Source organism: Opisthorchis viverrini (assembly GCF_000715545.1).
Source record: "Opisthorchis viverrini unplaced genomic scaffold opera_v5_134, whole genome shotgun sequence".
Taxonomy (NCBI): domain Eukaryota; kingdom Metazoa; phylum Platyhelminthes; class Trematoda; order Opisthorchiida; family Opisthorchiidae; genus Opisthorchis; species Opisthorchis viverrini.
This window is the reverse complement of record NW_008751778.1, coordinates 250,913-264,561: the sequence shown is the minus strand read 5'-3', so window position 1 is coordinate 264,561 and position 13,649 is coordinate 250,913. Positions and strand designations below refer to the sequence as shown.

The following is a 13,649-nucleotide window of genomic DNA, read 5'->3' as shown; positions in this document are numbered from 1 at the left end:
TAGTGCTTGGCGGTCCACAGAGTCAAAGGCAGCTTTCAGATCAAGAAAAACAACCATTGTTGGTTGCTGGAAGCAGCGTCGCTGTTCCAGAATCTGTCGCAGGATGAAGATATGATCGATGCGACCTCTTTCAGGACGGAACCCAGCTTGGTTTTCAAGGATCTGTCTCTCTCTGTGTTCAGTCAACCTTCGAAGGATAGGGCCAGAGAGCACCTTCGATGCTACAGCTAAAAGGCTGATGCCACGGTGGTTTTCACACAGCGTCCGCGTACCCTTTTTGAACATAGAGATAACCGTCGACAAATCGGTGTGATTTACTGAGAACATGGCTTCGTCAACAGCTATGACAAAACGAATCCGATGTGGTCGTTAAAACAATCGCTTTAGAAATATGGTTGTTTACCTTATGGGGAGGTTGTTTTGTGACGGATTTTTCCTCTGATTCCATGACATTTTATGTTTTGATTAGTTGCGGATTCCACCCATCTCTGGTAGTCGTTTATTGTTCTGTTCCTCTTCTACCGGAAATGTTCAAACGGGTTTGTAATATCAGCGCACTGCTCGTGGATCCATCAGGGTAATCCCTCCAGATGAAGGAGTCAATCTGATTTGACAGTGGCTTTGAGGTAGTTTACATACCTGGCTTCCTACATACCATGGACGAATCAAGCATTCACAATACGAATTGATCCATAACCTCGTACAACTAGAATCCCGTAGCATAGCACCGTACCAAAACCGTGCAAATCCACCTTAAAACTAGACTGGCCGTTGAGCGATTTGTGGAACTCTCGTTCGCATCATTCCCGTTTGAACAGTGCTCCTTTTATCCTAGAACGATTGTTCTCGTGAGTCCACATCGAGCCGTCGAATAAGCCAGTCACTCATCGCTCAAACATAAACACGTTTACCTGGTCAGACATGGTGCGTCCGGTGTGTCTGATTTCTGGAGTCGAGACCGCGTCACAACCAAGAATCTCTACTGCTGGATAAGCCGCCGACACGCGTGACCGGAGTCCAGTGCTTCTCCCTTCAGTGGGGATTGACGAGAATAAGTTTGTCAGACTTTTCAAACGAGACTGATGTGGATGTAAACGTCGGTCGTTTTGCACCTATTGGTGGTTCTTCTCAAAACGATAGTACAACTTAACTCCTGTGTAGTTTGGGACAGTTCTGTGAACCGGTATCTGTTACATTCCCAGACAACATCGATGTAAACGTTGTGGTAAACGTGTATCGGTTTATTTGCAAATAAAAGCGCGATTCTTTTGAACCGCGCAGCAAGTCTTATGCTGTTTGATTCACTCACACGATCGGAATGCATTCTGATTTTTATGTGGGCTGCACGAACTAGTCACAATCCACCGAGTTTGCATGGGTCGATGTGAAACGTATGATGAAGGTTTGCGTAGACAATGCATGGTTGTGCGTGTCTTATGCACGCTATGCATGGAATGCTCGCGGTTTCGCCGACATAGACTACCATCTAGTGCTAGGCTCAATTAGAGAACAACAACAGCGTGACACTCTGGACATAAACCAACTAAGGAAATCTACTTGGGGACTTGTTTGTTTGTGATTAGAAGAGATTTTCTGCCAGGCTGCCGTTTCCCACCAGCCAGGGGACGAGATGGCTCAGTGTTTAGAGTGCGAATTTACTGACCGTGAAGGTCCGTGGTTCGAATCCAACCTTTGCGTCTTGACTTCTAGGCTCGGGCAACCTGGCATTATCCTAACTCTCGTCCTTCTTTCGGGTGGCATGGCAGCTAGGCATCGAATGGGTGCTACAGCTGAGCGGTTATCTCACCAGCCATTGATTCAATTGGAGCAAAGGAATACGATTAACCAATTCTTTCCGGACTACTGTCCAGTTTACCTGATTTGGACCCGACAGGCTTGATGGGGCTGCGGTATGTCATGGTACGGCTTTTGAAAAAGGCGGTCATGATGTGTTTATTGCTTCAGGATTGGGAACTCGAGGGACCGGTCAATGCTGGTGCATTAGAGTATGTTGCGATGTAGTCGGAGATAAATGGTGCCATATAGTGGCCAATTTGAGCCCAGCCCCGCTGCTTTTCAATTACTCTCAGTCCACATGAATATGGTTGTACGTGGGCTGGGATACTGCCAGGGCGCCCACACCTAGACAGGAGGACGATTAGGGTCCTCAACCAAAGCCTTTGGCTCAAAAGCCTAACCGTAAGCCAGCGATGTTTTGGCGGGAAATGCAAATGCATTACCATTTCTACGGAACAAGTCGCCACATGTTCCAACCCCCAACCTGGAGGACCAGGAGACTGTGTTTGTCAGACCTCTAGCCATTGACCAACCTGGTATGAGAGACTCTGTGAGTGTCGCGGGACACTCTCCAGTATAGCTCAATGGGTCGATGAGGTGCGCGAACTGTCACACCACGGTAAGGTCCAGTCTCTTCTTGACGGATATGAACTTGCAATGTTCTACCTAACAACCCCGCTGCTAATATCAGCCCGTGGCTGTGTACGGCACTCACTAGTCAAGGCTGTTCTTTATTCCACGTTACTTCTAGTTTGCCACGACAACTGAATTCGTCTAGATCTCTCGAGACCGTAAAACCGAGAGCAAAAGCGTATTATTGTCAGATTTATCGTATATCGCATTATCCTCAATTTGAATCAAATGACCGGAATGCAAGCATGTTTGTTCGCTTGATTACTTCACTTCGATTGGTCGAAATTTCAATCAATGAGGACGCCTGATATGTAGTTCGTCAGCCATATCTCGTCCAGTTGACGCATTTCACGCGACCGGTCTCTGAATAGAATATTCAACTTTTCTATCGAAGCTTACCGCTCTGAATCCCAATCAGGACTATTTATATGATAATGGAAAACCAAATATGCACAATTCGGACGAAGTGATCACGCCTAGGAGTGGATGTCTGTCCTACTTTCTATCAACTCGTTGGGCACTGCACCGCTTGTTCCTAAAACGTAGTTTGAATCGACTTCAAACGTGCATGTGACCGTATAGAAATTCAAAAGTACCTCAACCACCCACAGTTGTATTACTGGATCAGTTGCATCTGTTACCGTACCAACTGCTGTTTCTTCTCTAAGTTAGTCCATGTCTGTACCCTGAACGCTGTAGTACGCTCTCCCCCCGTCCGGTTTCGGCCACTGGATAGTACAACCAAGCAGGCACTAATCAGACTTGATGACTGATAACATTCCTCACACCTCCGATACATGTGATCTTGACTGAGGATTTCACCTGTTGATAAAATCCGTCGAATAGTTCACATCTACTGAATAGTGTTCTATACAATCAAGCAGACACTAATCAGACTTGATGACCGATAACATTCCTCACACCTCCGATACATATGATCTTGACTGTGAAGCTCACCTGTTGGTAAAATCCGTCGAATAGTTCACATCTACTGTCCAATCTTGATCCGTTTCACTGTCCGATCACTTCCTCTCTCGTACCGATCTGTCTGAACCTTATCGGTAATTCCTACTCACTCTGTCTCGAATTCCAAGGAAATTTATGCCCGCTTCAAATAGCACGACCGTTTTTGTAGTTACACGGAAGTTTGGTGCTTGTAGCACACCAAAATGTCATGCTGTTTTTTTCTGGAGCCATCGGTCAATGACTTTGGCGTTCAGCGATCATGTGAGCCACCGAGCATTTAGTTTGCTATTTTTGTACTCGCCTGCCAACTGTGTCTGCGCTGACGAGTAGAGTTTCCTTTTTTATGAGCGTTATCACTCTGGTGCTCTCAAAATTTGCACCGAACCAGTTAGTAGTCGCGTAAAGGTTCAGAAAGAAATGTGCACTCAGTACAGTGAACTGCTTCATACCGAATACGAAAGATCTGTCTTACTGGTATACGAATACAAGGTTACACAAAGTGCAGTGCAGCGAAAGCAGCGCTCAAAATCAGAGGTTCACTGTGAAATAAGCAAAACCCGTAAAAAATGCATTAATACACCAGTGAGAAAGAGCGGATACATGTTAACTAGCCGTCTGAAGAGTTCCAGATCTTAGGAGTTTGAAAGGATCGAAATCGACAGCTCTCAAGATGGCAGGGTGCCTTGTGGAAGTTGGAAGAGACAAGTAGTTCAGCTCAGGATATAGACTCATTTGCAAATCAATTTGGTTTGCCGTCTGAATCCAGATCTTAGGAGTTTGAAAGGATCGAAATCGACAGCTCTCAAGATGGCAGGGTGCCTTGTGGAAGTTGGAAGAGACAGACAATTCAGCTCAGGATATAGACTCATTTGCAAATCAATTTGGTTTTCACGAGAGACTCAACTGAATCTCTCGTTTATGATATTCTACAACTGAATGTGCTGCACACAGGCCGCCTCATGTTTCAGTTGGCACGCCATATGAGATATCGCAATATATTTTCATAAAGGAAATCACTCACAAGGTTGATGAAAACTCTTTGATAGTAATCTTGTGAGTAGTTTACTTTATGAAAATATACTGCGGTATCTCGAATATCGTGCCAACTGAATCATGAGGCGGCTTGTGTGCAACACACTCAATTGTAAAGTATCATAAACGAGAGATTCAGTTGAGNGTTGTCGAAGGTTTTCAGCAACCTTGCTAGTAGTTTTCTTTATGAAAAAAGTAGCTGAGCTCTTCAACGGAGGACCAAAACTTCAATGGAATTATTGTATGTGAAGAGATAGGTTAGAGGAGGAACAGAAGAGCCTGGCTTCGATGAACCCCAAGCGAAAAAGCCACATTTCGATGGCGAGGAATATTTTTCAGGTTATCAATCTAGTGGATTCGGCGATTGATGGAGACCTTTTGCACGCGACTCCCTAATACTTTCTTCTCTCATCTGATGACAGCCGTGTGAACCAAGCTTTGTCCACTGTCAATACTATTATCAATCAACTCAAATTATCTACTCGCATTGCTATCTCTTCGCGGCATACGTTTTGCATGTCAAACGGGAAGTGTTTTCACGCAAGCGCGCCCTAGCTGCATGAGCTGTTCTCGAGGCAATTCGTCGATTCGAGTGATGTTCCCTGGTCTGAGTTGGACTGTCTGCCAAGTTTGTATTGAATCCACTGAGTTGGGGATCCGAAAAACGGAGGTTCCCACGGCCTGATATATCACTCTACTGCGTGCTTTTGGTAATTCGCTAGGCCTCTCATTCTGATCGCACGTGTAAAAGGCTTGAACACTGAAGCTATTGATCTGCATCGTGAACAAAGTCGAGTCTTCAACTACAACGTGATGCCTCATTTTGTTTGACCCGTGGGATCATTCAAACTCCAGAACACCCTACTGTCAACCTATACATTTCTTCGTTAAAGAGATGGCTATTTTGATGCGCGCGACCATATCGCGAAAATGGGCATCGTAGGCTTATCACTTGTTGCATTAGTGTGAGTTCGTGATAAGCTGGTCTGGATGATCAAGTGGCTTTGAAAAACGCTAGTCCATGATGTTTGTAGAGCGAACAATTTGGTTAGACCTATGAATCCAAATATCTAATTGCACCGAGTACTCAGTCAGTCAAAGTAAAACAACCGATTGTAACTGTCGTCACTTGTGGAGCGGTCGTGGGACACTGTGTCGATCATTGACTCCCTACTCCACCCACCCTATTTACACGGTAATTGCAGAATGCGCCGCAAGGTCCTGCTAGAGTCTCCGTGAGGGGGCGAGAAGCTAAAGTTGCTCGATCCAGATTGGCTGGCATTCTGACCAATCAGGGCATGCCTTCATCTGGTCCCTAGCCCGCACGTGATACATCTGTCCAGTTGATGTGGTGCTCGCTTATTACGGACGGCTGGCCTCCGGACAGTAACCGTAAAGTGAAACAAACTATCAAACGACCTGTCACATCTATTGGCTATCTTTTATTTTCACTTTATCTGGGAGCTGATAACACGCCTACTTCAGTAAACCGACAACAATCGGATGATCGTGTGACCTGTAGCTTTCAAGCGATGTCCTAATTGCGTCGCAACTGCTGCGTTTGATTTGCAGACCGCCTGATGCCTTTTCGAGGCACGATAAATTCGTTTGCCAATTAACTGCCCACGTGTCTTGTGATTGGTTGGTTTGTGATGAGTTGAGGGCGAAGTAATTGAGTAGGCTCTGGCGTGATCGATTGTTCTGAGAGCTAGTCAGTATTTGCTATCGATTGTCACTGAGCTGGACAGTTTTTAGTTGTGAGCGTTTCATCATTACTTGCTGTGAAATCATCGTGTGTTGAGGCACATCATGTGAATTTGTTTAATTGTTTCAACTGTGGATTTATTGCGTATCGAGGTTAATTTACACACGGGTGTCCTCAGCGCCAAGCAGGATCCCTGAGCGTATTGTCCGACACACAATTGTGCCTTCGAATGTGAAGGAATATAAGCTATCCAGGCTGTATTTTTTCAGTTGAATTTGGGACAGTTTTGACCATCCATTTTCTACGTACAGGCGATCCTACTGTCCAGTTCGTAGGCGGTAAGTTAGGTGTACTAAGTGTATTATGCGTCGTAACCCTTTTCGGCCTAGCTAATGCAGTTTTTCTCTGGCCTGTGTGATGGTCCTTTTTGCACAACCACGCGGAGGATGGAAACGAGCCAGGGGATATCAATGACTTGGCAGGGAAGTGTGTAGGTGATTATCAGCAAACTTAGTTCATTGCCGTCTTCCAGGATAAGGACCCGTAGACGCGATGGTTTTCAGACATGACCCAGTCGCGTCCTCAGTGGCGCTCATGCATCCAAGCTGTTGCCTTCAATGCATAGCTCCTATCCCGATCTCCCCAATGTAAATTCCAGTGACCCCTGCATTTAAGCACGAATTATGTCAGCTACTGTCTCTAATACCTACACCCACCTCTCCAGGTTATCGGCAAATGATGCCGTACAGCAACCATGCGGTTTTCACAGCTACTGCAGATGCTACTACTACTGAGCCTTTATGAGGTACTCTACTTGTTTTTCACTATCCATCACCCGTGAACATATTTCCAATATATTCGACCTAGCCTTCCTTCAGGAAGCGTCTTGTGAAACAAAGCAATTTGTCTTCAAGTCAATCAGTGTTTCTCTTGCCTAACCTCTTCCATATATGTCCTGTTTTCTATCGATTGAGCTCTTTTGTTTGTCTTTCGGGTCACTGCGGTGTTGTGGCCACAAACCGTAGCTCAGTAGTTATTTCTAACAAATATGGTTTCTGTCTCTCCGTCCATAGTTGTGCTAACTAATATGTGTGCACTTTGACCTCTATGTTGTTCCACTTTTGTGTAAATGTCTGTTTGTTATAACAGTACACTAACGACACCCCCAATAAACTAAAGACAAAGGTACAGTGTGAAAGTTTACCGTTTGTTTTTCTGGCTGCCGTCTAGGTTCATGCTTCCTTTCAGTGACCTTTTTCTGGAAAAATCCGTTAAAAATTGCTGGAAGTATGGCGCTGATCAGGATCTACCAAGAACAGCTCGCCACGCATCTCTGCTTACGATAGACGGTGTAACTTATCTCTAGTAGTAATGTGGACTTCCTTCAGTAGGCCGACAGACACAAGTCCACTAAAAAATGGCATCCCTTAAGACATATCTGTGCTAAAAGGACACTGGTCCCTTCCATTGAACCCAGCGTACGATGAACAGCTGAAAATAGCTGTTGCGTGGTCTGAGAACTGTTTATACATTCAACAAACGGAGGAAATGAACTTTGCTTTCTCACCTGAAGATAACCATATTCCATAAAGGGAACCACTCACAAGGTTGCTGAAAATCTTGGGGCTGGTAGGAGCATTCCTCCAGTTTCCCATCAACCTTATGATCTGCTTGAATCCAAATTGCACTGTTTTCGAGAAATATGCCCTGCCCAGAATCAATTTGGTTCTCACGAGAGACTCAATCTAATCTCCCGTTTATGGTATTATACAACTGAATGTGCTGCACACAGGCCGCCTCATGATTCAGTTGGCACGATATTCGAGATATCGGAGTATATTTTCATAAACGAGGGGTTCAAGTAGATCGTAAGGTTGACGGAAACTCGGGGACTGCGCCTACCTGATGAGCTCGGTCGTGGGCTGTCGAAGAGTTTTCAGTAGTGAGTAGTTTACTTTATGAAAATATACTGCGATATCCCGAATAGCGTTCCAACTGAATCATGAGGCAGCACATTCAGTTGGAGGACATCATAAACGAGAGATTCAATTGAGTGATAACCAACTTGATTTGCAAATGAATGTATTTCTCGATAACCATATTCCCCTTTTCACATTTGCACTTTCTACAATGGAATACTGGATGTTAGCAATACTTTAGTCGGAAGGATGGCACCCTAATTCGCAATTTATCCCATCATTCCTGACGTCTCAGTGGAAGAACAGTTGAGCTGGTTGGAACCAAACGTCCAGCCTACGTATCCCGACGTTCCAATGTCAAATCACGCCATTCCCAGCTGCACTCCTTTGAAATCCAAAGTTGAATCGGAACTGAGTCTGATTAAGTGAACCATGCGCTCTTCATGGACGAGGATCAACTACTCTTCTATGCCTTAACAAACCTTATACGATCTGCATGAAGAGCCGAAAACGTGCTAATCGACTATCATTGCTGGTTTCGAGAAAGTCTTGTGAGCCTCCTGTGATAATCACAGACGAAGTGGCCTAGTTCCGATCTCATCTAAGTTTTTAGGCATCGATGGACATTGACAAGAGGAAGTTGTATTAGTTTCGCTTGTACTGTCTGACAGATAAAGTCAGTGTATGAAACTGTAAAGCTCGCGTCGTGTTGGCCAACTTGAGACACATGTATCGTCACGGTGTAACGGTGGATACTACTGATGAAGCATGCTAGTAGTGTCTTCTCATAACTCCGCTTCGCGTCTCTTGAAAAGTGAGATCTATTACGGAATTTGTGGAGTCGCTTTGTAGCATATGATTGCATTTGAGTAACAGTCAGTGAATATCCAGGAAAGTTCAGGAAGACGCGTTCAAGGAGAAGATGGATATTCAGTTTTGTGAACAAGATGCACATGAGAATTTTGCTTCCCTGTCCAATGGTCTGTAACTGTTCAGTTGGTGTCTCCCTAACAAGTAACAAGTAACGAAGGCCTTCTTCCTTTCAACGGTAGCATATCTCTGAAGCTCAAGGGATTTGTGTATCAACCTACACTACGGGCTGTTTTCGTTGTATGGCTGAGAGATGTGGCGTCTTAGTACAGCGGAACTCTAGGTCTTTGACCTTCATTGTCCCACGACCCTAGCTCGTGTGGGTTAGTGTCGGTGAATCCGTAACGAGACGATTAGACAACGCAAGTGTTCGGTTGTGCAACGGGCGCCCCCACCGTAGAATGTGTCCAACACTGGAAGCTGCTCTCGTTAGATCATGTACTACGCATAGCAGATCCTCGTTTACCGAAAAGAATGCTGTTTTCTGCTCCCAATTAGGAGCAGCGCAAGTAGAAAGAGGTAGTCAACCCTTGACCTGATTGAAGAGTATGAATGATATTGCGAAAAATCTAGGTGCCTTCCTGAATGTGGTCTGCCTAATCCTCATTGTGCCTGGTTGGAGACGCTGCAGGAAATGCCTGATATTCGATGTTAATGGCGTTCGTGTTGTCAGTTTCCATCTAGATTACCTAAATGAGTGACTGGGTTTGTAGGCACGTCGGAATGGTTGTGGTAGGCTTGCGCTAAGTCCCAAATCCACTTTATTTCTTTGATTGTACGACATCAAAGCATCAGTATTGAGCACCGATGTTATGCTATCGATAAGCGTAATGGACAAGGGGAACGAACACAAGAGGGGAACAGGCGGTCCAGAAACCACAATGTGGAACTATTTGTTTTACTGAGGGTGCCCAATATGTGAATCACCATTTGGCGCTCTCGTAATGCTCGTTCGTTGAGCTGAGTGAGGGTGTGTGGTTTTCGCATCACCAATGGTCCCCAATCTCTCGTTTGTTTTTCAAATTCAAGTTTTCGATATGATTGGAGGAGCACCCAGAGGCTGGTAGTCAACGGTCGTGGAGTTTCCTCCAAGTTGCATGCCAACCAGTATCGAGAAACATGGGGATATCGTCCTCAACTATCGACCCTCTCAAATGGCAATTATGCTGAAATTTTAAAAAGACTAGACTAGCTCTTTAGATGGTACAAACTCGTGTGGCAAGATTGCGTGTGAATACTCCGACCGTGTGCTCAAAACGATCGACAAGCTAACCTAATTAAGACGTGTTGACCCTGTTTCTATACTGCGAACGGAATAGGCTAACTAATGGGCAAACGTGCTCGAAGTTTGCCGTACTTTGTCCATTGTGGTGTCGAAAAGATCACTTTATCGATGAGTCCTGTCAGATCTCTTCGACCGTCTCAACGAGGATACATGTAAACTCTCACATCCGCTTCCACTGGTTAATTACTACCTAATTAGCCGATCGGATTAGAATATATATTGGATAATGCCGAAGAAAAGGCCTACGACCGATCTACTGATCTACTGTATTGGTTGGGCCGTTCTCTTCAAGCTTCTTAGGCGTTACTGTCCCATGAAACACTTGGAAAGTCCTGGGCAAGCTAGAAACGATGGAGTGTAGTCATTTATTGACACGGACGTGAGCTACGGTAGCCCTAATCACTCAGTGGTGTGGCGAATCTCTTCTAGTGGGTTGACAACCACTGTCAGATCGACCGTCTCAACGAGGATACATGTAAACTCTCACATCCGCTTCCACTGGTTAATTACTACCTAATTAGCCGATCGGATTAGAATATATATTGGATAATGCCGAAGAAAAGGCCTACGACCGATCTACTGATCTACTGTATTGGTTGGGCCGTTCTCTTCAAGCTTCTTAGGCGTTACTGTCCCATGAAACACTTGGAAAGTCCTGGGCAAGCTAGAAACGATGGAGTGTAGTCATTTATTGACACGGACGTGAGCTACGGTAGCCCTAATCACTCAGTGGTGTGGCGAATCTCTTCTAGTGGGTTGACAACCAAGCGACAACCCTCATCGATGGTTCGAGACGCTTGTTCATATTGTACTCTGCTGCAGTCAGTGGTCAGAAGCTGCCTAAGGGAATCCAGCTATCCACTTTTACTCGTCTAGTGGCCTCTTTCAATGTGCTTTTGTCCCCCTTCCATTGCATATCTAGCATGAGTTAGTTGTTCACATATATGGATCGACTTTGGAAATAACGAAGATGACAATGACTTCCCTCAAAGGCTCGACCACTCATCCGGAGGGTCCGCATGATCGTTTCTCTATCTAACGCCAGGCCTCCCCTTCTCTGAAGGAAAGCCTGTGAGAAACCGCATCCTTCCGTCCCCAGTTATGGTCTTTACGGACGAAGAAGTCGGTCGCGTGACTGGGGGACACTTGCTATTATCGCTTTTTTAGTCTGGGCAAGTTAAAATACTGACCTACAAGGACAGCAGTAAATGATGCTAAAAATCCACTTATTCATGTACACTACTTATCGCATTCTCAGCGACTACACCCACGGCGGAAGAGAAATGTACTTAGAAGAATTCTCCACGAGTAAGATAAAATCTATGTTACTTCGGATGGATGCCTAAGAAGGTTGCAGCATTCCCTGGGTGTGTGCAGCAATTTCTACAAGCCTTCGGAACTTGATTACTGTACTGTTTCGACTCGATGTTTTCAGTTTTCTTCTTGGCGAATTTAGTTAATGGTTTTCAATGTTGTGTTTATCGTTTACATTATGAACTTTCCGCTTATTTTTGATTGTTTATTCGATCGGGGTTGTGTTTTGTACTTTTCCTCACAGGTGCACCATACCCAACTGGACCTGCAGGTGTGTTTCATGTGAATTAACAGTTGTTAGACACTCATTTGGGTACCCATTTTGGTTTTCAGGGGAGACACACGAATTCCAGCTGATTCCCTCGTTTATAATGTCCCTATTCATTGTTACTCCCATCTAGAAGTCGGCAGTGCGGTTACTGAAATACCTGACTGAAATACCTGCTGACAAATACTGTGCCTCTATGTTATTTGTGTAGCCCTGAGGCAACTGAAATACCTGCTGACAAATACTGTGCCCTATCAAAACCATTTCCCCAATTCTTGCTACTCGTGTATGGAGATGTCAGCAGATACTTTTGATGGTGTTTCACCCATCAGTAATTAGTAAATTGAATAGTAGCCGTTTCGCCGGCTCCTGAGGTTAACATGTACTCCGGGTCGAACCATGAAACAACAGTCTTTCTATCGTCATAATCACAAACACCTGATCAGTTTAGGCTGTGTTTCTGGAGCTTTGACCGTTACCAGCTGAGTCGTATTAGAGTATGAGACTCCTCTATATAAGAACTATGTCCTCATATGGGATGCCTTGCAATTCCTCAAATTTTTTCGGTTGATATAGATGGGAAACCTCCGTACAAAGAGTGTCAATTCATGCGCCCCCCCCCCGTACTACAGAGCAGATAAATTATCAGTAAGAGTGGCGTACAATCTACTAGCCATTTTATACATACTACTCATTTCCCCAGGTTTTTATCAATCCCAGTGACGTGCATATTGTGCACGAATTTCCTAGTCAAACATTAGCCATCCCTGTCCACAGTCATTATTCCACTTTGCATGAATCAGACGGTGTGTGTAGTGCGAGTTTCACTGTTTCTGAAGATGACCGTTATCGGGAGGCAGCTTATGACGATCTGGTCACGGATGCTGCCTCCAGACGTGACAAAGCGACAGTTCCTATTCCCTACCCCCGCCTACGGCAACGCACGTACTCAAACATAGCATCATTCTCAAACGTCTTGTTGGGAATATGGTATTGTAGATTCCACAATTACACTCAGCGCTGCATGAGTTGAATGAGACGTGATAGGGAGTTCGGTAGTTTGTTAGGGAATGGTTGAGTGATGTAATGTAGAGGCACATAGCAAGGGAGTCGTGCGGATGAACCGCGAATGCCTTAGGTGTGAGTCGAAGTTGTACGGTGGCAAACCAAGAGACGACTTGGCGATGGACCATTGACGCAGCTACGCTCGAGCGACTTGGAATGTCGACCGTACCCGGTAAACAGTTTGTGCCATGGCTATCCATGCGTAAGTCGAAGTTGTCGGTGGCAAACCAAGAGACGACTTGGCGATGGACCATTGACGCAGCTACGCTCGAGCGACTTGGAATGTCGACCGTACCCGGTAAACAGTTTGTGCCATGGCTATCCATGCGTAAGTTCGAGGGCGGTCAGGACTCATTGTCGCGTGTTTCTGTCCGCCAATCTAGAGGTCCAGTTGCCTTCGCATGGCACTGTAATCAATCTTGTTTGTAGGGGCTTTCTAAGGAGGGAGGGACCGATTCGGGCCTCCAATTGACTTGACCGATGGTCTTGTACAGTCACACTTTGGTGGATGTCACACAATTGCAAGACAGAGTGAAGGTACTGAGGGTAGAAAGTAGGTTCAGGTGGCGTGCGAAATCTCACTGTTTATTGATTTCCAGACTACTTGTTTTGTTGTAATCGGACTATGCCTTTTTCACAAAGGAAACTACTCACAAGGTCATCATCATCTCATCATCATCATCATCATCATCATCATCATCATCATCATCATCATCATCATCATCATCATCATCATCATCATCATCATCCACATCACCATCATCATCATCTTCATCAACATCATAATCATTATCA

The 13,649-nt window shown here is 45.1% G+C and overlaps 1 protein-coding gene across 1 annotated transcript in view; it reads left to right on the top strand.

Moving 5' to 3' along the window:
• T265_06072 (hypothetical protein) overlaps nucleotides 1-13,649 on the top strand; it is a gene marked incomplete at both ends in the record, with an annotated part of 54,025 nt that overhangs the window by 14,654 nt on the left and 25,722 nt on the right. Inside the window, one exon of the mRNA XM_009171250.1 lies at nucleotides 11,766-11,792. Within this exon, the coding sequence (XP_009169514.1) occupies nucleotides 11,766-11,792 (27 nt within the window). The remainder of the gene's footprint in view (nucleotides 1-11,765; nucleotides 11,793-13,649) is intronic.